We start from the raw sequence: 23891 nt of genomic DNA on the forward strand, positions 1-23891 counted from the left end.
GTTCTATGTAAAACGCCAGCAGACCTGTCGAACAGGAAGTTGCTTTCAAATAAGATTTGATACCCTAATGTAGAGTATACTCACAGCCTCACCCGATGGTCACTCTAAACCAGTACAAATCTGCCAGGCACCAAACCTAGTTGGAGGGAGAGCTGCCTCGGAAGGACAAAAGGGAAGGATGGCCCAGGTGTGAGCTGTAACTGCCTACGACAGTGGAGGCTCTCTTGAAGTGCACCAAGGGACTGGGTACAGCCCCAGCCTATTCTGTCAAAGGATGGACTACACACAAGTCCCCTTATCTGTGACCTGGGAGCAGTTCAGTCCTCCCCATGGGAGCGAACAAGCTGCCAGGTGACAGTTTAATACTTCAATGTCTCCAGAAGCTTTAGGCAGTCAAAAGGCAACTTTAAATAAACTACCTTTTCTGTAATAGTGCAACCAAATTTGACTTTAATATTTAAAAATCTAAAACTGTGGTTGTCTGGAATATTTTTCCAACTGTCACCAATCTGAAATGAATGTAAAGTGTTCTAAAGTAATCTTGTTTTCCCTATGAAAGTAGTCCGCCATGCTACAGTAAAAATAACTGTTATGCTCTTTCACTTTAAGTAATTTGGAACATTAATTTTCTTCATGTCCTATTTTTAAGTACCATACACTCAACCCAATGGGCAGTAGAGCTACCTTAGAAGTGATTTATTCATATTTCAAATGAACGTAAAAACAGTAAAGATTCGATTTTTAAAAGGTCAAAATTGTAATTTAAACCTGCACAACTAGGTGACTGGTGGCAAACCTGCAGTGATGTATGCATCATCAATGCAGTGAATCTAACTATGAGTGATGCCGCCCGCTCGAGACGTTTTGTTTACGTGTCCTGGGTACACTTTGGGTAAGAGTCAAGAGTATACGAATTTTACTTTCTTGAAAGGAGAACCAAAAGCACTTTACCTGGTAGCAGTTGTAAAGTGCACAAACTTCAATGGACAGCAAAAATATGATTCAGCAAAAGGTTTAAAAAAGAAAGTGACCCTGCAGAAAGGACGCATTTTATCGGGCTAGTATTCAGCACCATCTATTTCTACAATCTCTCTAATACCCTACTCCTCCTCATGTAAATGTAAGATATACCAACCAGAAGCTGTTTCACTCATACGGCCCTCTACTCCGTCTAAGTAGGAGTGTGTGTGTGTATGTGTGTGTGTATGTGTTAATCCGTGTAGGAACCTTTTGCTGACCTTCATTCCAACTGGTAACATCTACTCTTGGTCCTCAAAGTTTCAAATTGGGTAAATTTGTATATTATCCAAAGCTCAACGAGACATTCACTAGGAAAAAACAGACTTGGTCCTGCTCTCGTAGAAACTGTCCAATCCCTTTTTGAACCGGAATTAATGTATCACCCTAGGTCTGACTGGTGTGACTGTTACACAACCATGAGTCTCATTCTAGTTGTGCCACATGTCTTTACCTTCACCTCACTGGTGCTAATCAAGGCTGAAACTGGTCTAGGGTTGCTTGCATTACCATTGAACGTGGACATAGCTTAGCAATGTGGGGAGGACCAGACCGGATTTGTATGCGACTGATACCTTCCACTCAATCCTCAAGGCAGCGTTTTAGTCCACAACTATGTATCCGCTTTTAGAAAGTAGGACACCCAACAGAGGCACCACTGTACCTTTGGTCGGAAAGCAATACTTAACCACAGTTTTGTATCAAACCTATACCACTTCCAGGACCGTGGGTCACCCAGATGCAGGATTTTCCCTTGCGCGCCACCAAGTTTGACCTAGGTTTCATTGACCAGAGCTAGCCACCATAAAGTTGGCTTCATCTTCTCCACCGAAATATATGTGGGTCCAAAAGTGAGTACTTCCATACCTAAATTAATTGGAGCTGACCTAGCCTTTGGGTGTATTCGATATACCTCCTCCTTCCCAGTGGGGTGGGACCCCCCACATTAGAAATATAATACTATCCAGTTTCAAGACCAGGCCTCTTAATGTTTGGAACCATTGTGGCTGTACTTACTCCCGCTGTCTTCCATCTCCTTATCCCAAGACTGACACCAGTTGGGTCCTCAGTTGGTCTCGCCCTTCATAACTGTGCCTGACTAAACATACAGACTGTTGAAACTGTCATTGGAAACGTAAGCTAACTTTTGTGGGTGCTCCGAGACTGCATTGCACTGTAAATATCACAAACAAAATCCTATGGCCCTTAATTCTTTAGCTTGAAGTGAAAGTGGGACATAACAGGAAGTCACAATGTTGCTTAAAAAGGAAAGCTGTCTCCTTTGCCTTTTGAAAATCAGAAAATAATCCTAAACTTCAAAAGAGAATCTTTGAAAATATCTAAAATCGCAATTCAATTATTTGGATGCTACCACAAGAGGTTGCAGTAAATTGCCTTAGGGTCATATTCTGTACTCTTTCTTTTTCCATAAATTGGAGCTTTAATCTTAGAATGTAAATAATTTAGCAGTGGGTTACTCCGATTAGGACACAGGCACCGGTCTTCTCTTCCAAAGACGTACAGAGCACCTTTTCTACTTCACACTGGCATAGTTTATGAATGGGATTAATATGCCCTTGATGGATTGAAAGATTACAGTACCTACCCATTTCATTTCTGTATGTTCTCCGAATTATAGGACTCTATGCAGATTATGTGCCGTGTCTTTGGTTGCTGTAAGCAAGCATTACCATTTTTAAACCATTATTCACTGGAAGTTGGTTCATGCTAGCTGGGCTGGAGCTGTGGTGGCTTCTGCTGTGCTTCCCCTTTGTCAGTTTTTCTGCTGCTACATAATGGTTCCAGTAGTTTCCCAATCTAATAATATCATGTTTGATCTGAGAGCTACTTATTTTTCTCAGCAACCTCCGGGGAATGCAGGTGGTGGATGTATTGGTGAAAGTTACTTGGCATTCAATATTTAATTGCTTCATATGCTGGTGAAGGTATTCCATATCACTATAGAAATTCATGTCTATGTTCATGTTTGGAAAAACAAACTGTTCAGTTGGTTTTACAGGGGAGAGGGGACAGTTAGTGGGTACTGTTCAACTTTATTTACAGCTGTTTTTGTCTTTCTATTTTCAGTCGATCAAAATCCAGGTCCTTAACTCCAACCAAGAGGTATGCCTATGACATTTGTATGTACTGGTGTTGTATTTCTAAAATGCTCTTTATGGTGTTACTTGGAAAAAAAAGGTGCTCAGGCACAAGACCAGGTTCTTGAAGGGGACATGATTTAGTTTTTTGTGAGGTTAGGCGCCCAGGAATGTAAAATATAGGGAGAGGGCAGAGATACTGGCGGAGGGGCCATCCTTCAGTGACAGGGAGCTAACAAAGATTTCAGACACTCCATGGCAAAACAACGTTGAGGCAGCTGCAACTTCGATGTAGCTCACTTATGCCGATTGGCTGAAATTTCAGTATTGATTGCAGAAGGGTGAACTGAGTTTTTAGAACAATGACACCGAATTTTCCCATATGCCTGATGGTTCAGATCACAAATTGCATCATCAGATCTCATTGTATTGAGGCTAATTGGGAAGCTAACAAAGGGCAGCACAAATGGCTGTGCTTGGTGGTACCTGAAAAGAACCTGGTGAATGGGAAAGTACACTACTTTCTCAAGCCTAAACATTGATATTCAGATGTTTTCATTGGGGATACTGTGATGGAGAAGCTGCTTGTGGCCCTCGGTTATCTAAGCCACGTACCTCTACCACAAACTGACAAGAGGGTGAGAAGCAGGCAAACATTCAGTAGCAAAGGTGAAATAGAGCAGCAGACCCTTACATTTTGAAGTTAGATATGTAGAAGCACCACTAGATAGAGTACAAGAGACAAGCCAAAAACATAAGAATACATGTATCTCGGGTGGGGAGGGCAGCCTTCATGAGTATTAACTGTCCAGTTGAGTAAACCAGTAATCAGCAAAGTTAACCTTGGATTTGGAAAATTTGAAGCATTGGCTTTTAGCATCCAGTGGCAAATTCCAATGTCTATTAAAAACTAAGACCCATAGAGCTCTTTACATCTGGCAAAAGATAGTTGAACAGGGGACATTTAGATTCATTGTCCCATTGACAAAATGGCAATTTCTTCCAAGAACAGAAGTTAAGGTCTCACTATTGCACTGACATTGATTACCACAGAAGAAATGTTCAGCAGAATTGCACACCTAACCCCTCGGCTGCCCTATTGATGCTTATATCATAAGTGTTTTGGGCACCCTTATTATATGCACATATGTCCTCAACAGCAAAGAGGTTAATTTTGTCACTCCTGACATGTGACATCCCGCCCATCTGATGTCGGTGGTTCCCTCCCTAGCATATGCTGTTTCGATCTTCTTTGACCTAAGATTAAATCTATACTGAGGCTACTCCTTTCTAGCACACACACTGTCTTGAATGCCAGCAAGGAACCTGGACGTAGGGTAAGATTTGTTTTCTTACCCTCCGTAATAAATCAAAACAGTTCCTGGTTTCTTGCTGGGAAGCTGTTTGGGTTGACTGCACCTAGGGAAACCTACCAGCCCCATACATTATTGAACACCAGAATCTTGGAGGCGTCCTAGGTTGTGTGAATTGGGAGTACAATGCCATTTTTCTGGATTGATATGTAATAGGTTTTTTTGTAAACGAACATTGGTTTTGAAAAAAGGTTTACTCCGACGCCTTTAAAAAAAATAATATATATATATTGATTGTGTAAGGGGTTGGCAAAACTCTCACCACACAGGGTTCTTGTTCGCCTACCAATAAAAATCTCACCTCGTGTGGGTGGGCCTATGATGGTAATTATAATCACCCAAAAGTGAATCTGTGTGAAGTCCGTTATAGTGTCAGTGTGATCATTGCATAGTGCCAATTTTACCCCCTTTAAGACTTTATTGTTTAAAAACTCAAGAGGTCCAGAGTTTGTGTTTTTTTTAGTGTGTTTTCTTTAAATAACAATACGTGAAAACTGATATGGACTTGGCATTTCCTGTGGACCACTCTCCTTCCCTAGTGCCAATTTTGGCCCATTCATGCTCATGCAGTAGGGCCAACCCACACTTAGGCTACCTTTCGTACTGGTAGACCTATGGGGATATTGAATAGTAGGACTGCTGCCATTTGCTTGAAGCTCTGGAGTTTTCTATCACTGAAGAAGGAAATCCGTGGTTTGTGGGGGGAAAATTGCAAAACATTTTACCAAAGTCATATTTAGCATTTTCTGCTGGCAAGGAAGTCGGGCTTAAGGAGGTCCGCTTTAAAACCAATTGCATAGATTGTTCAGAATTAGAAAATGTACTTTTTGTTTTTTTTCTTTACATATAGTCCAGAGTTTGATATGTCCTATTATGAATAGTGCACTATGAACGGTGATCCTACTATGACTTTGTGATCTACACTACTATTGCATAATTGATTGTGCAGACTGCCTTGCTTGTGTGTAATCCCACATGTATTTGTTATTGCCGGACTCCAGAAATTTTGGACACCATCTAAAAATTAGAAAATATCTTCACATGTTTAATTATATTGTAAGGATGCACTGAAAAATGGATGCAGGGTTTGCATCAGTACATAACCCTGGATGTACCCAAAAAGTATAGTTGTATTAGTGCACAAATGTACCAAAGTCACGTGTTCTTGAACCACTCTGACATACAGGGGCACGGCTGGGGCACAAATGCCCTGGCCCTAAATGGATTAAAGGGACTGATGGCCGTTGCATCAATAAAATCTGAAAATCCAAAAATTGTAGTGAGCAACCTATTTCTCAAACTTCTATTAACCTCTGTGTACACAGTGAACTGGAAGAAGATTGGTCGATCCGTTGGCTAATGTAAATATTCATGATATCAAAACGAATTCTAGGACAGAGAAAAGGATAGCCTTAAACGCACTTCCTGGCATTGCATCAAGAAAATCAATTAAACCTTAAACTCCTGTGTGTTGAACAATTTTGCCAGATTTCAGTAAAACATTTAAATAGCTGGGGAAGATGACTAAACTGTTTGAAAAACACGAAGGTGTATGTCTCCTGGAATTCTGGAATAACTTAATATCTTCCTAGAGCAAATAGTTTGTGAAATCTATTGCAACGCAAGTTCTTCTCAGGTATCCAGTCAGTCTACTATTCTGACTGGTCACATCGCAAGACCCAGTTCATAAACCATTCGTTTAATTGAAATAATATTCAAACTCCGATGGATGAAAGGGAAACACGGTTTGCCAAATGTGCGACTTCACAATGCAGACCTTTTGCATTGGTTAATTTGTCACTTTTCCGTGACTGATTGCTGTGTTCGGTGATAAACCGGTACTAATTAGATGAATCTGTATTCGAGTTCGGGAACAGTAACAAATTAACACTGGTACAGAATGTTTTGCTTTGGGCAACATAATTTATTTTTTAATTGCTACTTAATTCCGATGATTCAGAAAAAGGGGGTGGTGATGAACAGAGTGTCTGAATTAAGCAGACCACTCTTACCCAGTCCAAAGATCAGGGCTTGATCCATCACCGTTTTTTAGCTCACTGCACCATCCCAGCTCAGAACCTGGCTACATGCAAATTAGTCTGTTCCTGTCCCAGTGCATGATGGGAACAGGGCAAACCAAACTATCAAGTCAATTCTTATACTGGGAAGGAAACAAGCTTCCGGGGACCGGTTTCTGGCATTTCAGCCGTCGTCGGCCCGGCTTGCTTGAATCCTGATGGTGCAATTAGCAAGGGACTCACATCTGAGTATACCCTTCCACGCTTATGGTGGACAAAATGGTTCAGAAAAGGGGGGTGGTGATGAACATAGTGTCTGAATTAAGCAGACCACTCTTACCCAGTCCAAAGATCAGGGCTTGATCCATCACCGTTTTTTTAGCTCACTGCACCATCCTAGCTCAGAACCTGGTACATGCAAATTAGTCTGTTCCTGTCCCAGTGCATGATGGGAACAGGGCAAACCAAACTACCAAGCCAATTCTTATACTGGGAAGGAAACAAGCTTCCGGGGACCAGTTTCTGGCATTTCAGCCGTCGTCGGCCCGGCTTGCTTGAATCCTGATGGTGCAATGAGCAAGGGACTCACATCTGAGTATACCCTTCCACGCTTATGGTGGACAAAATGATTCCAATGGCCGTGCCCAAGTTGAAACTGACCAGCAGCTCCGTGGTTTACGTGATAAGCTATCTTCGGTCTTACTAGCTTTCAGGCCAGCTAGTTTGTAGCAGTTTCATGGTTTTATGAACCATCTATTCGTTAAGATGTGAACTAGATAAAATTGTTACCTAGGCAGAGTGCAGAGATTTCGTTATGTGAGGGGAGGCCCTTTCCACATAGTTGTACATTTCTGAGTCTTCCACAGTAGCAAAGTATTTTTTTGTATTCATCGAAGGTTGGTTCCCTCCTAAGGGACCACTGCTTCCAGCAACCTTGAAGTATTTGGCAACACTTCTTATCTCCTGCGCACTAATGTGAAGCTTTTGTTTTATTTAAAATATACTTGTACAAGGATGATTTTAGTTGCTATAAAATATATCCAATGCTTGATGGGTAGGAAAAATGTAAATGAATGGAGCAAAATATCAGACAGTCTGCGCCCCCCCCCCCCCTCCCTTAGTGTGAAAGAGATAAAAATGATAGCATTTTGGTGTGTGTGGGGGAAGAAATCTAGCACTGAGCCTTGCCAGCGATCCATTAAGTAGTTAAGTGCAATAGAGTGTAAGAAGTACTGATTTTTGAGAAGTAATAGGTGTTTGGGTTCCTAGAAATCAGTGGATAGTTCCTTTTGGCAGTAGTCTTGAGCATATCTTATGGCGTCCATACTTGGAAGGATGACTTAAGTGACCTTGAGTTTCTGGATGGTGTGGCAACAACCATGTACTGTCTAGAGGGGCAGTAAGGATTTATTTTTTACCTTCCCCTCAAAGAACGAACCTTTTTATAGAATAATGACCGCTCCGAAAAGTTGTCTCCTTGCTTACCATCTTAGTTTTCGAGTAAAAAGTATTTTTACATCTCGGTGGTTCTGGATCCTTTCTAGGTTAAGCTATTTTTAATATTGATCTGGAAACTTTCTTTGCCAAACCCATGGTAAGAGCTTGTTAGTTTGCAAGTCTGACGTCTTATTCTGGCAGGATTACATGTAGGAATGAAGCTATAGTGTAAGTTCAGATAGCAAGATTGGTAGCGTTACGGTCTCTCTTTGGCTGGCCTACATACAGGGCTTTTGAAGAAAGGGATGAGAAGTGGATAAGGAAGTGATCTGACATTGACAGAGATCTATTCGTCTTGATCTTTCCTTCTGTAGCAATTTGGATATCCACAATCAAGTATTTGGAGTGGACGTAAAAATTAGCTGTGTTTATTTATTTAAGAATGAAGAGAGCTGTGACCGAGATCTCTTTTAGAACTCACCACTACAGGTTAGTCTCCCAGGAAGATTTCTACCTGTGGAGCTTGAGTGATCAATTAAGAATTTGATAAATTGCTCCACCAATGATATGTTGTCCCCTGGTGGATGATGGGAACTTATTTTAGTGAGGATGGGCCCTAAAATACTTATTTGGATAGGTCTGTGCGTTTATCTACAGCTCATAACAGAAATAGACCATACCAAAAATGAAAAATAGCCTTCAAGTTGAATTACATGTTGACAACAGGTTATCTTTCAGCAGTTTCTTAAATGTTCATAAATTATTAGCCAATCTTGCAGATGGAGGCAGCACAGTTTACGAATTGGGAGCCAGAAGAGGAAAATAGTGAAATCGAAATGAATCTCAAGACAGGCAAGGGGTTGTCAGCAAAAATGGAGCAGAGCAGGGCATCAGACCGAAAACAAAATGATATAATGGAGCACAGGTGAGACTAATAAGGGAGTCAAGGAATTTAAATACAGTACATAAAAACTAAACATTTTCAAAGCAATCAGAAATGCAGTTAGTCATGGCAGGAGATGAAAAGATTTACAAAGGCAGAGGAAATAAGAGAAGTAAACTAAAATATATAAATGTTCAACCACTGATGGGGATTATATTGACCACTAAAGCAATCTATGGTGCAAAATAAAGGGTGGATTAAAAACAATACTCTTAATGTGAGCAGAGAAGGAAAACAAAGGTTGAGTGGGAGGAAAGCAAATGTGTGCTAGAGAAGGTGGGCTGGAAAGATGAGAATCCGTTTTCTTGAGATTCACTTTCAGAAAGTGAATCCATGCTTTGCAGATCATAGCAAAAACGGGTAATATAGGTAACAAAAAAGAAGGCAAGGGAGTGAAAGTAGAAGATGTCTGAATTGTCAAGTGGAGAACAATCGAGAAAGTGGGTCGGTAAGATTTAAAATGTGGAAAAAATATTTTCAGAGGCCTCGCCGTAGAATATGGTTGAAATGAGGAACTAACTGTGAAAGATTCAGCAAGAAGTCTCTAAAACTCCAGGAGTGTTAACCGAAAGATGATCAGTTTAAATCTGCATTGAGATCTAACAAGGTTTCATGAAGTCAAAGCATACTTCAGATCCTTTAAGAAAGTTGTGTGGACCAGGAGGGCTGTAAGCGTCTAATGGCAAGAATAAGGTTAACAGCGGCAATACAAAAAAAAAGTAGTAGATGAAGAAGATGGAGTGCAGTGAACATCGCTACCCCTCCTTCCCAGAGAGGCATGTGGAGAGTTGGTGAATGATGAGGCTGCGGGGTGTGCAGCCATAGTAATATTATTGGGTGATAGTCATGTTTCAGTAATTTATGGTAACTGAAATTGACATGATAGTGTTGATTACAGCAAATATTTGATTACATAACCTCTCATCCCAGAACCTGAGGAAGAGCATGTTCAAATCTGTGAGATTTTAAGTTTTGACAAGCATTTTATTATTTTCATGGGGAGGGGCTAGAATAAGTCGTAGAAACTCTAGAAGTGAAGGAGTCAAGGGAATGGTTTTGCCCTCTCGAGTAGACCTTGCAGTATTTTATCATATTTATGGACCCGGGGTAAATTCTACCCACTTTATTCCAGTTCTAAGAATGCAAGACGCACACATACCGAAGTGGCTTGCTTCATCTTGAGGTCTCCTCCTCGCGCAGCCTTTGTGGTCTGGTCGTTTTTTTTTTTGTTTTGTTTTTTAAATGTGCTTTGACCATGTTTATTTCTAGAGCAGGAAAATACCACTTTGCCCAGAGTGCCACCAAAAGTAGCTCAAAAAGACAGTATGTACTTCAGTCCTTGAAAGACGCAAAGGATGCGAGGTGTCTGAAGAGCACCTCCCCAGAACTCTTAAAGTCCAGGAAAAACTGTTAAAATGCAAGATTGCTTAGTGTGCCCAACTCCAAGATTGAGGTGGGGGATGTAGGTCTAAAGAGATGAGGAAATACTCAAGGAAATGAGAGGCCTGGGGAATACGCTCTTGACGTCGAGGAAAGTGTCTTTTTGGTACCCCAGCTTCCCAAATCTATGTACGCAAGCAGGCAGCAGTGGAATGTATGTTTGCAGTGACACACGGCGTAATAGGTTGAAGCAAATATTTTCAGACTCTTAAGAGCCTGACACGACAAGCCAGCACCTTCTGCATAGAAACATAAGGACAAACATGGGCCATTTCAGGCGCGCAACACCCATTGAACTCACCGGGCTTTAGCCCCCCCCCCCCCCCCTTCGTGGTCAGCCTGGGATGAGACAGATCCCGGGCACACACAGAGCCGCACCCGATCGTTTAACAGGTCTTTAAAAGACCATTTGAATGGTAATTAGGCCTTGCTGTTGTTTCACCCCTTGTTGGAGGCCCTGCAGCTCCACTCTGCCTACCAATTAAAGGTTCAGCCCCCCCCCCCCCCCCCCCCCGAATTTTTTCTTAGCCCCCCCTCCGAAATTTGGCTCTAGTTGCGCCTTTGGGCCACTTCCCACGCTTTCAGTACTGAGGACATCTTCGACACTGAAAACCTCGAGCCTAAACCCTCCAAACCAAAAGAGCCAGAACCAAAATCGTACAAGCCTAAAACATCGGAGCCAAAACACTCCACACCAAAAAGCTCGGAGCAGACAACCTCTGCGCCGAGAAGTTTGGAGCCAAAACCTATCACTCTGAAGACTCCATCACCTAAAGCGGCTAAAACTAAGGATTCACATTCCAAATACTCGGCACGCAAAGACTCAACTAAAATATTTGATGCCGAAAGCTACTCCGAAAGGAACGGACACTCCTTCCAAGGAACTTCCATCTAAAGAAACGCCTCCTAGATCGAAAACATAAAAGACTTGTTATTGATCTAAACACTGGACGCCTTCTAGAGTTAGACCTCCCACAAGATGCCCCTATACCCCGTAAGCAGAAAAAAGATATGGGTACCAAGCCTTCTTCCCCTTATATACTTCCATCTCCTCCTCCTATTCCCAACATTACACCATCAAATTCACCACCTCCAGAGTCACCTGACTCACAAGATGACTATTTCGGGGATGGGGATGATGATCATCATATCCCTCAAGACCCAGACATACCACATGACTCTGACCCCTGAGATGATTATGATAAGAATCCAGATGTACCAAATGACCCTGCAACAGTAAATCACTCCCAACATAGGAAGAAAGATAAGGACGCTCCTATAGCAATGAGATCCTTGCAGTTTTACAGTTAAGGGGATATATATATATATATATATATATATATATATATATATATATATATATATATATATATATATATCCAACGACGAAGTTGTCACGCAATATCCAAAAAGACAACAAGCTGAGGCCCAAATGCTCACGTGATCAATATATATATATATACGCCTTGTGACTGCCGTTCCTGAGACCCGGAGTGACGAGTTTTGGGATACTCCCTAGTACCTGTCAGGTGTCAGCAGCCAATCGCAGCAAGACATTTTGTTTAAAAGGTGGACATTGGCGAGCATTCAAGGATTGAAGGCATTTGAAAAAGTTTTATTACGAAACGCGTCATGCCAGAAAGCCGCGCAATAAAGTGTGCTGGACCAGGTTACCTACGTGTGGCTTTTTCTTCTTCCAGGTGAAGGGGATTTGGACTGTGTGTGTGTATATATATATATATATATATATATATATATATATATATATATATATATATATTTTTTTTTTTTTTATTAAAGGTGTGTGTGTATGTATAGGGAAGGAACCAACCCAGTTACAACCAATGGTGTGATGGAGTTTCCAACAGGAAACTACTACACAATAGCAAGATCAGTCAGCACAGAGACCTTCCTTATGAAGGCATAGCCAGTGGGAAAGGCCAGACCAGACCACAAGAGGATCAGACACAGGCACCAAATGACTCTGAAGAAGAGAAGCCCCTGACATCAAACACCTAGTGCAGGATGCCCGCTGGGGGGGTATTCTCCGAGACTTGAAAGAAATTACCTCTGAGAGATCTGCACTCAATATACTAAAACTCTGCTTCTGCATTGCTTTGGAGACAGCAACAAATTGCAAGCCAAAGCGATCGGTATGAAAAAGTAAACTTCTAGAACAGAATATACAAGATGATCCACAAAAGGGAGAAAAAATGGAGGTACCAATGAGGAGCACAACCAGGGACTATCCTCCTACATACTTTCTCATCCCACAACAAAACCTGTTACTGATTCTTCGCACAGACCTCAGATTCCTGAATAGATTGACCAGGACAAACGTTCACAATGACCACACTGCAAGAAGTCATTCCAGAGCTAAGGAAATGAGTCTACTTAGTGGCCATAGACCTGAAGGGCACATACCAGATGAGTAATGGGCAAAATAAATGCTAAACCACTCTAACTACCAATTCAAAGTGCTCCCATGTGAGAGAGTTTGCACCAAGACTGTTTACAAGTTGTCTTGCAAATTGTGGCAGCTTACTGAAGACTGGATACTTGTGTAACCGACTGGTCAACTGGCTGGTAAAGGAGCTCTTATTCAGTGCCAAGACAGCATACAGAAACTGCAATTGCTGGGGTGCTCTCTAGAAGTAGAGAAATGATCTCCCGTTCCCGTGAGGGATAGGCTGTTGTTGGAGGCACCATTGAACTTCATGATAGCAAAATCATTCCGGATACAGAGCCGCTGCCACAGCACCCGAACTATGCCGGACCATTAACACCTCCTTCGAATCTGGCATCTTCCCAGATGACTGGAAGCAGGCAAAGGTCACGCCCCACAAGAAACCTTTGGCTGACCCGACTGACATGAAAAATTACTGGCCCAGCTTTCTGCTACCCTTTTCAGCCAAAGTCACGGAGAGATTTGTCAACCCCAGCTGACCACCTTCATCGAAGAGAACGCCCTCCTAGACTCCTCCCAGTCCGGATTCCGCAGCAACCACAGCACCAAGACCGACCTCCTCGCTGCCAGCAATGACATCCGCATGCTACTTGACCAGGGCCACACATCCTCCTAGACCTCTCCGCAGCCTTCAACTAGGTCTCCCACAGCACTCGCAGCCAGGTTCCACAACGCCGGCATACGGGCAATCACCTTCGACTGGATCCGCTACTTTCTAACCGGCAGAACCCAAAGGATCAGACTCCTACCATTCATCTCAGAACCCACAAAGATCAACTGCGGAGTACCCCAAGGATCCTCGCTCAGCCCCACACTCTTTAACATCTACATGGCCCCACTCGCCACAATTGTTGGTCAGCATGGGCTCAGCATAGTATTCTATACCGATGACACCCAGCTCATCTCTCACGAAGAACCCCGAAGACACTAGACTCCGCTTCTGAGAAGGAATGAATGACTTTGCAGCCTGGATAAGCAGCGGTCTTAAGCTCAACTCCGAGAAGACTAAGGTCCTAGTCCTAGGACCCTACTCCGCCGCCAGTGACAACACCTGGTGGCCCTCGGAAACCCATTGACTCCATCAGACCACGCCCAAAACCTCTGCATCATTCTAGACTTCTCACTCAACATGACCCGCCAGATTACGCAGTCGCATTCACCTGCTTCAACTCCCTCCACAAGCCCTTAACGTGGATCCTGCGAGGCCTACGGGTAGTCTGTGCGCTATAGAAGTGTAATTTTTAATTTCATTTTATCCTCCCTGAATGCAGAAAGACCGTCACCCATGCACTCAAATGAGCAGACTGGACTATGGTAACTCCCTCTACGCCGGAATCAACAAAACCCTACTACACAAGCTCCAAACCATCCAGAACCTCAGCCAGACTCGTCCTTGGAACCCCACGACATAAGCACCTGACCCAGCAGCTATGAGACCTCTAGTGGCTCTTCGTCGAGAAGAGTAACCTTCAAGCTACTCACATACACCTACAAATCCCTCCACAACATGGCACCAAAAAATACCTCAAGAAGAGTCTCCTTCCACGTACCCAAAAGGAACCTCTGCTCTGCTGACCTCACCCTGGCAGAGACCCCATGCATCCACGGCGCCAGAACAGGCGGAAGAGCTTTTTTGCTACGTCGCAGGAAAGACCTGGAACGAGCTTCCACTCCGTATCAGACGCTCCCCCACTCTGCACACCTTCAGGAAGAGCCTCAAGACTTGGCTCTTAGGCTGATCCGGAGCTGAACCAGAACAGGTGGAAGAGCCTTTTTGCTACGTCGCAGGAAAGACCTGGAACGAGCTTCCAGTCAGTATCAGACGCTCCCCCACTCTGCACACCTTCAGGAAGAGCCTTTCACAGACACAACACAGGCAGAGTAGTACAGATTTATTCCGTCACCAAAATGACCCTGTTCTGCCTAAACAAACTATTGGGGAACAAGATCATGTGCTTTCCAAACCAGCACAGAATATATATGGATGAGCGCTTGTAAGCCATACAAGTAGATTGACTGGAGGGACACTCACATGGTGCCCAGAGTGCAGATCATATCTTCCAGGCTTCGGCTCATATTGCTTAATTATTTGCACGAGACCTACAAAACACCTGAGCACCTTTGGCGCGTAGCATGTTGGTGCTTCTTCAAAGCCCCGACCCACTTTTATCATATTGTGTTGGGCTTCCCGTTGATTGCGGGATACTGGGGGCAGGATCATTGAGGTCCTATCAAGGGCAGAAGGGAAGCCCACTGACGCCTTCCCATTCCCCATTCTATTGGAAGTCCTTGAGGGAGTGACACTGGGGAAGATCAGATCCTGGTGGAAAGGTTGGCAGCTGCCTTCCTCTCCCCTAATAGCACAAGGAAACAGGCAATGAACTGGTGCGCGACGCAGGAGAGGGCCCTATAGGAGGCATGGGGGTTTCTCCAAAAACGTGCAAAGATATGGGATAAATGATGAGAATACTATGGACTTCCCATGTGGGGGGGGGGGGGGTGTAAGATATATGTAATATGTCCTTATCTTACTGTACTGATGTCCCATGTTATGTGTTATTTTCTGCTTTAAGAACCAGTAAAATTCAGTTTATAAAAATAAAAAGCAGCAAAGAGAATTGCACCGCCAAGGTAATCGCCAACACCTATGTGAAAAGGTGATCTGCTGCTAACGTTCCTGGTGACCGCTCCATTTGAACCTTTGCACCAACTAGGACTTAAGTTCCTAACCATGAAAATAGCCTTTCTGATTGCCTTGACTTCCCTAATCGCAGTAAACTAGTTACAAGCACTTGCAGTGCCGGAACAATACCAACAGATGCACAAGGATAGGACGTTAATGAGATCTAACCACTTTTTTCAACTAGGAAGCAGGCTGCAAGTACTGCACACTCTAAATGTTAGGAGAGAAGTACTGTTACCTGGAGGAAACAAAACTTCTAAGCGGGGACTCAGTGCATTGTCTTACGCACCAGCAAGCTTAGGTGTCCCCGTCACAAAAGGAATTGTTGTAACGTGGATAATACAAACATGCTATAATCTAACAAGAAAAATGCTGATTAGCAAGCCAAGATCTCACACTACCAGTAACAAAGGGGCGACTCTAACCAAATGACTTGTGACAGCCAAAGGTAAACAATTTCCACCTTCTCATGATATTACCACATGAAGTCCAACAGGGAAGCTAAGGGGGAGTAACCAAAGGTACTGAGACACCTGTTTGCAACCACACATTAACTTCAAACCAACCTCTCAATTGAAGGTAATGAATCTTGAGATTTGTGTTTCTAAAGGAAAAAGTTACTTGCCAGTAACAATAGTTTTGCAGTTTGAAAACCTTTCTCGACTCACATGACTCTCTCACCTCCGTAGCGAAGAGGTGTGGTTCAACAAAAAGAATTGGCACCTTGTATAGATAAGGATGCCCAAGACCATATAGGTAGCTCAAAAAGGGTACATTTAATATTAAAACAGACCAGGCGCTGGGAGCATATATTTGATGTCATAGTGGATATTACTACCCATGTACTGGTCCAGCTCAAGAGGAGAAGCAAAAAAAGAAAAATAGGGACATTTTATAGTTATTGATAAGTAACTTTTGCCCCCTTTGTTGTTCTTGGTGTGGCAGATTATGTACATGGCATGATGTATGGTGCTCCAGGGAGGCTATGCAAGAGCAGGGGCATTGAGGATTACTGTAAGTGACCTTGCATCCCAAGGAGGCAGTCATTTTTGCCGAAGAGGGTACTGCACCAGTGGCACTTGTACTTTACCTGATAGCGGTGAATCTCTGGCATCCTTATTGAAGTATAGATTAGAAATGAAGAGTTGAGTGGCATACCACCCGAAGGACCTATGTTTTTCGCTGAATTTTCTGTGGAGGGTGTGTTTTTTGGGGGGGGGGGGGGGAGGGGGGCGTTGAGGGTGTGGCATGGATCGGAAGATTTGTTTAGGTTTTCTGTGGGTGTTGACATGAAGAGTGTTCTGTGACTGGAGGATAATGAGTTGGTTAAGGAATTTGCTTGCGAAGGCGTGGGGTGATAGAGGATGGTAGTTGCGTCAACTTCTGCCTCAACATCCCTGTTTTTTTTTATATAATTGTCCAGAATTTTAAACTAAATTTCTTTGGAAGAACCTTTGGGTAACGCATGCTGTGTCGCAATCTTTTAGAGTTTAGGCTAAAATCCTATCCGTGAAACGGGGAGTTTGTTCAGGGTATAGCTTTTAATGGTCCTGATAAAAAATGTAGGTTTTGTTTACCTTTCTTGATTATAGTGACAATTGATAACGCTGTGCAGAGTTGTTTATGCAGTGTTCTCCTACTGCCACATGGGCAAAATTGGTATAGAAATTGATGGCCAACAGTTCTGACAAAAGGAAACCACTAAATTGCTACTTGTTCAAAAATGGAATTGATTTAGAACATGCATACATTAACCCCTTGACCGCGGCGCTAATTCTGCCGCTGTGCTGGGGAATTGAGTGGGCGTGTTTCGGACGACCCCCGGCCATCCTCCGCACACGCCCACTGTAACGTCTGACGGCCCGGGCTGTCCGCACACAAAGGTTTAATTTGCTGAAGATTGGGAAACCGTTGTGATCGGAGTGGAGAGGTGTGGCTGTTAATCATGCCTGTGTGTTCCCAGATGAAAAAAAGAGGTTTCTGGTACTGCCAAGGGTTGCTTGCCTGTACTATAAGTCTAGAGAGTCGCTGAAAAAAGTAGATGGATTGCGTAGTCCATGTGACATTCATTATATATATTTTTTCTCTTCACAGTAATTCACCCTTGGCAAGTCCCGCAAGGAGTGCCAGTCCAGAATGAGGCGAGAGATGGGCCGAAGTCCTCAGATATTTGGAAGATTGTATATTTTGTGATGTTCATTTTTGATGTAATTTGGCCAGACGGGTGTTTTCAGTTGTATACTGTTAAGATTGTTTATTTGGCTATTTTAAGATTCTTTGTAAAAAATAATTAGCAAGTTGCTTATTTTTGTTTTTAAATACCCTCTGGCCATGCTTTTGTATCTGGTTATAAACATGCTCAGTTTCAACCCGTGTCTTTGTCTGGACTATCTTTGACCATATTCAGCCAGGGTGGTACTCCCATACACCATTTCTCCATCCCAAATGTAGATAGAAGTGGACTTGGCAATACTTCCTATGGCGTTTCTGCTTTTTAAAGCATTTAAAACCAGTGTTCAAACTCCTGGAGGACCCTACAGTTTGGGTACCCCTTTCTCAACAATGTTACCAGCTGAAAACGTATTTTATGTTTGTGAAAGAAAAAACATTCAGATAGTATGTTCAGTACATCTTATGTGAAACAGTTGAGCCTTGAAATGGCACCATCCCATAAGCATGAGAGGAATGACCTTCTTTCTACATCCTGTCTTGTGTTTTTGTGTAACCCATCCTCAACAGTGAGCTAATGCAACCTAAGGTGTCATGCGAGACCTGTTATCTAGTCCAAGATCCAGGATTTTGGTGGACATCCTTACAGATGTAAACTACCTGTTTTGGTCTTGGTGCTGAGCAGGTACTTGTGCTTAGCCCTGCCTATTGTATGTTGGCTAATTGAAAAGCCAGGTCTTCAACTTCTCGCGGAATTCAAGGAGAGGAGGCAGCTCTGATGTGAAATGGGTGGTTGTTCCACGATTTAGGAGTAAAATAACTGAAGTCATCGCCCTGATCGCTTTGTGTATATGAATGAGATGTCTGCAAGTAGGAGTCCTTCAGAGGGGTCTGTTTTTGTTGGAAGGAGCTGCAACTGTTCAAGTAGGTGGGGCCTGAGTTGTGTAATATCTTGAATGTTTTTGTGGAGTCTGATGTGAGTATTTTGGGAGCCAGTGTAGGTCCTTGATGTGTGGGTGATTGGGAGGTTGAGGAAAAGTCTGTTTGCAGAGTTCTGGATGGCTTGTAGTCTTCAAGTAAGTTGCTTGTTTATCCCAGCGGAGTGTGTGTTCCCATAAACCAATTTGCTTGAGACAAGACCATTAATGACCGTTTTTTCCTTTGCGTTGCTTAACAGCCAGTTTATTATGTTCCTCACCATCTTGAGAGTGTGGAAGCAGGATACAGTGACTGCGTTAACTTGTGCGGGCATGTCCAGTTTGCTATTTTAGTGGTGCCAGATGTGGGGTGTGGTTCTGGGTTCGTCCGACCACCAGTTGGAGTTCCATGGTGAGGTGTTCTTGCCAGAGGTCACTACTTCTGTCTTGTTGTTGAGCTTAACAGTTTGCTTTTATCCAGCTATCGACTTAAGTCATGTAGGCTGTGAACCTGTTTCTTGTGTTGCAGGTTTTGTCCAATAGTGAGAGCAGGAGTTAAGCGTCTTCTGCTTAAGAGAATGTTAATTTTGTGTACACAGATGTTGACCAAAGCGATCATGTATGCATTGAAAAGTGAGTAGCTGAGCAATGAGCCTTGAGGCACGCCAGAGAGGAGTTTGCGGGCTTGAGAGGAGTAAGGGGACAGGCTGCTAGCTTATGTTCTTTCTGTTAGGAGCAGATCTAGGGAAGAGCAGGGCCATAGATGCCAATCTCATGCAGGCGATTGATGAGAATGGAGTGTGAGACCTTCTTAAATGCTGCAGAGTGGTCCAGGAGAATGAGGGCTGTTTTGTCTGTCAAGGCTCATGCAGATGTCTGGTTGGTGAGGGCTACTGGGGTTGGGCCTGAATCCAGACTACATAGAATCTGAGCTGGTGATGGCTCAGGTGGTCGGGGAGGCATCAGTTGATTAGTTTTTCTAAGGTCTGTGCCTGGTATGATAGCAGGAAGTTGGGTCTGTGGTTTGAAGTATTGCTGGGTGTGTGGGTGGTTTCTTGAGCAGGTGCATGATACTGGCAGGTTCCCAGGTGTTTGGGAATGTGGCTGAGTCAATGAAGGTCTTGCAGATGTGTTAGTGCTTCATTGAATAGTAAGAGTCCTTTGGTGAAGGCGTGGTGGGGGCAAGGGTCAGCGCCCTAGAGTGCATGGTTTTCATGGTAGCAGCGATTTCGATGATCGTAATCTACTAGGTCAGGATTCGTTCATCTGCCATGACAACCTTGAGTTGCGAGGGTGACTGGGTCGGGTTGATTTGCATAAATGGAGGGGATTGTTAAGAATTCCGAGCCATTGTTGCAAATGTGTTGTGAGGGGTTGATGTTGCTGGAGGCGGCAGGAGACTGGCTGCCTTTAGTGCTGGTCTCCATGCAATCTGTAAGAGCTGTGAGTTTGGTGTTCCATATCTACTGGAGGGAGTGTTTTATGGTGGACTTGAAGATTTTATTTGCGCTGTTTAGACTTGTTTTCAGTTTTCTCTCCAGTTTGCAGTGGAGTTTCGTCATAGTGAATTCCCCAACTTAACCGTTACGTCTATTTTTCATTAAATTACTGTTGAGCACTCTTGATCTCTAGCTTCATTCAATCTCAAAGATTGTAGGTTCAACCTAATACCTTCAATGTTGCCCTCCTTAGGCAGAATTTTTGAATCGTCATTATTAAAATATGGTGTTTACTTCTACTTCCCTATGGTGAAACATTGCTTCCTCCTAGTCTGATTCTTCCCAAGCCCATAGAAATGGCCATTTTTGGTAGATGTTTCATAAATAACCAGGCTTTTAGTTAGTTACTAGACTTTTTCACCTGCATAAATATTTGTCTGTCTTCACTCTTCTCTGAGATCTGTATTAGCTTTAAATTGTAAAGCGTATCCACTTCAAAGCGCTGTGTTAAATGCGTAAGGCTTTTTCAAATTTAGGGTCACTTTTTCTTAGATCTCTGGTTGAACCCTGTCATCTCAGTCTACTTCTTCGATCATCCAATAGACTTTTTAAAATTTATTTTTTACAGTTCTCAGAGTGAGAAGAACTTACGATGACGGTAGGTCTTTCTCCAATATAGGTCCCAAAATTTTGAACACTATGCCTACTGCTTTGAGATTAGGCCATTTTGATTATGCAGCTGTGCCAAGATTCTGATGTTATACCCATGATGCTTAGTGCTAGGAAACCCTTTTTGGGTAGCCATGTGCTCTACAAATCATTACACAACAACTTCTACAGGGTTAAAGCTCAGGTGGGTCTTGCCTGGGAATCTGTGTTCCCTTGCACCATTTCGAACATGCAAGTAAGTATCTAATGAACTCTGACCCAATAAAGCCATGGTCTTTCTCAAACAGATAGTGTTGATCTCTGTAGTGTCCTAGGTATCCCCCAAGCTTGGAGATGCCTATTTATTCGGTCTCTCCCAATTGGCTAACATTGTCCAATTCTGCCTCCCTTACAGGCAGGGTGTCATTCATTTGTAAGTTTTTCTGTACTAGGAGCAAGGTGGCTGCTCCTCCTACCAGCCCCCCCCCCCCCCCCCCCCCCCCCCCGCCTTCACATAACCTCAGCTGTGGCTGCGTTGTCGAGCAGGGAGCCATGGACCTATATAGCCAAGACAATTGCAATTGTGCTTTGATCCCAAAGAAGGCTTGTCTAGTGTAAGCAAATGCACATTATCTCTGTGACTAATTGAAAAGCCCAGTAGTTGGATATCACAAGTGCAATTACCACCATCAAAGTCATTCCGGCATAAACTTTAAAGGCACCCGGCCGTTTTGATTAGACCGCTAAATTGAATAATGCTACCTACGTAAATAAAGCCCTACCAAAGAGTCGGAAGCTTCATCCAACGCTTCCATTTCCTAAGCAGCATCAAATATTGGTTCCCAAAATCTACCTGTGCTTAGCAGCATGAATAATTTTCTGGATTCACAGGCTGTACATCTATGAATGCTAATCTGTCTTCCCCTTTTATCCCTCCGCTATCCTTCTCACTCCAAGTAACAGGCTAATATCCACCACTGAAATTACCTCATATTTCACCATATTAATTCACCACTAATCCTTTATAGGCTTCCGGAATAGCGTGCGTCAACAAGCGATAAATAAATACAGACCTTTGTCCTCCTCTATCCTTCTGCTATCATTCCAAATCCAAATAACTGATTAACCTATCCACCACTTAAAATGTACTTGCATGTTTCACTATACTAATTCAACACGAATCCTCTATGGGTCCCGGAGTAGCGTGCTACTTGCCGAAAAAGCGCTTTGACGCCTCGTCAGGGGTAGTAAGCGCTATATAAATGCAATTACAATACAATATTGTTGAATTTCTCCCAAAAGTGTACATACAAGAAGTTATAAGACTTTCTAGTTTGAAAGTTCAAATTTAGCCTTCTAGTGGTCTGCCCTGATTGGTCAGAGTTAAGTGGATTAGCCAGGCTGCCTTGAAGAGGTGATAAAGAGCCCCTGGGGTCAACTAGTTCTGCTGGCAGTGCAGTGTGCTGTTCCATAGGAATGCCAAGCCAGGGGGAGGAGTCGTAAACTATGTTCTTCAAAGAGGAGAGCAGAGAACAGTGTCATTTAAAACTCTGAACTTCCCACCTTAGGTAGATGGCAGGATTAAGGAAGGTGTGAGCAGATGCAGGGGGGCAGAGTCTAAGTAAACTAGCCATCCTAGGGGTGTGTTTAGCCAGCTCTTACCTCCTTGCTGGAAAATCAGCCATTATAGATTTGGAAGACTTGATGCACTCTGGGACAAAATAATGCCACACACTGCAGGATGTGGTCATATCTTGGAGGAGTTACCCTGCTCCCATTGGTCCGAGGTGACCTCCTGCTTGACCCAGAGAACTTGGAATAAGTATCTGAGAGGGGCAGAGCCCTCCAGATTTGCTGCTTGAAACTTACTGAAGCAAGAGGTGCCCTTTTGAGAAGTTTTGCTGTGCAAAGATTTCCAAGGCCTGACCTCTGAAGACTGCACCATCTGCAACTACGGCCCTGTGGATTATCTTGCTGAAAAAGAACTGAAGAGTCACACCCCCTAAAAGCTACAGGTTAAAAGAGCTCATCTGGAACATCAACTAAATCCGCACCTTGGAGAGCCTCTAGTGAATTTGTAAGAGTTTTGTACCACTGGATTGTGGGAATTGAAGTCCTCCACTTTCAAGGACCATCCTGGAGCTTCCAGACACTTGGAGTGAGTTTGAGACACTTTGGGACCCCGTGAGGAACTTTAGGAAGAAGTTCAAGAACTTTGAAAAACAGCACCATAGAGGGACCGACTCAACCTGGCCAGCCAGGCTGCCTGCCTTTAACTGCGACCGACCAAGCCAACCAGGTTCGTCCCCCTAAAATCTCCCATCGCTCCAACTTCCAGAGATTGACCGGGACTAGAAGAAATCTGAAGCCAGGGAACTCTCACCAGATCCGGCTACATGAAGAGCATTGAGCGACCCTGCGAAAAAAAGCTCCAGAAAGGTTTCTGTAGAAAAGGTGACCGGGAGCAACCGTGAACGCCAAGCCGCCAGCCTTCCATTGCGTGTCGGCCTGTATTCCTGGATTGCCTAGCTTAAGCACTAAAGAAAAAATGTCTACTTCGCTCCAGAGAAGTTGACCGGGAGCTTGTCGAAATGCAAGCCGGTGAACCCTCACCGAATTTGGGCGGCTGGGAGCTTCGGAGGGCTTCGAGGAGGAAAGCTCCAGAAAAGTTTCTAAGTGTGAATGTAGAAACTGAGACCGGGACCTGCCGCGAGCTGTAGCCGGCCAGGGCTCCATCGCGCATGGCCTGAAACTTTGACTTTGGCCTGGTCTATCGCAAGCAGGTATTGCAATATGGTGCTGTAATCTTCTAAGTGCTCTGTTTCATTAAATCTTTGAAAATTCATATCTCTGGTTCCCTACGTTGGATTTTTGTAGTTTTGGTGTAATTTTAAAGATAAAAATGTTTCCTATTTTTTTTTTTATAAATTGGTGTATTTTTATTGTGTTATGTCTTCATTATTTAAACGAATTGGTGTTTTTAAATGCTTTACATACCTGTCTTTGAAGTTAAGTCTGTCAGTTGCAGCCACATTACCAAGGGTTGAGCATAGGATTAATTCTCTAAGACCTATGTTGAGTCCTACCAGGTGTTAGTGGCCTTATTGCCAATGGCAGACCAACAGTTGCCCCTACCAACAACCCACTTTCCAACACGTCTCAATAGGCAAACTCATACCTGCCTATGCTCCCCAGCATAATAGACCAGGGCAAGGAAGCCTTTAAGAAACTTGCCTCAGAG

At 43.4% G+C, this 23891-nt stretch overlaps 1 protein-coding gene across 1 annotated transcript in view; it reads left to right on the plus strand.

Annotated features, from left to right (window-relative positions):
- The window catches only part of LOC147708496 (serine/arginine-rich splicing factor 7-like), a 54649-nt gene extending 36799 nt beyond the window's left edge, over nucleotides 1–17850 (plus strand). Inside the window, exons 6-7 of the mRNA XM_086927185.1 lie at nucleotides 3106–3141; nucleotides 17572–17850. Of these exons, the coding sequence (XP_086783311.1) occupies nucleotides 3106–3141; nucleotides 17572–17617 (82 nt within the window). The 3' untranslated portion in view covers nucleotides 17618–17850. The remainder of the gene's footprint in view (nucleotides 1–3105; nucleotides 3142–17571) is intronic.
- The last annotated feature ends 6041 nt before the right edge of the window (nucleotides 17851–23891 follow it).

The sequence above is a fragment of the Lissotriton vulgaris genome, chromosome 6 (assembly GCF_964263255.1).
Source record: "Lissotriton vulgaris chromosome 6, aLisVul1.2, whole genome shotgun sequence".
NCBI lineage: Eukaryota > Metazoa > Chordata > Amphibia > Caudata > Salamandridae > Lissotriton > Lissotriton vulgaris.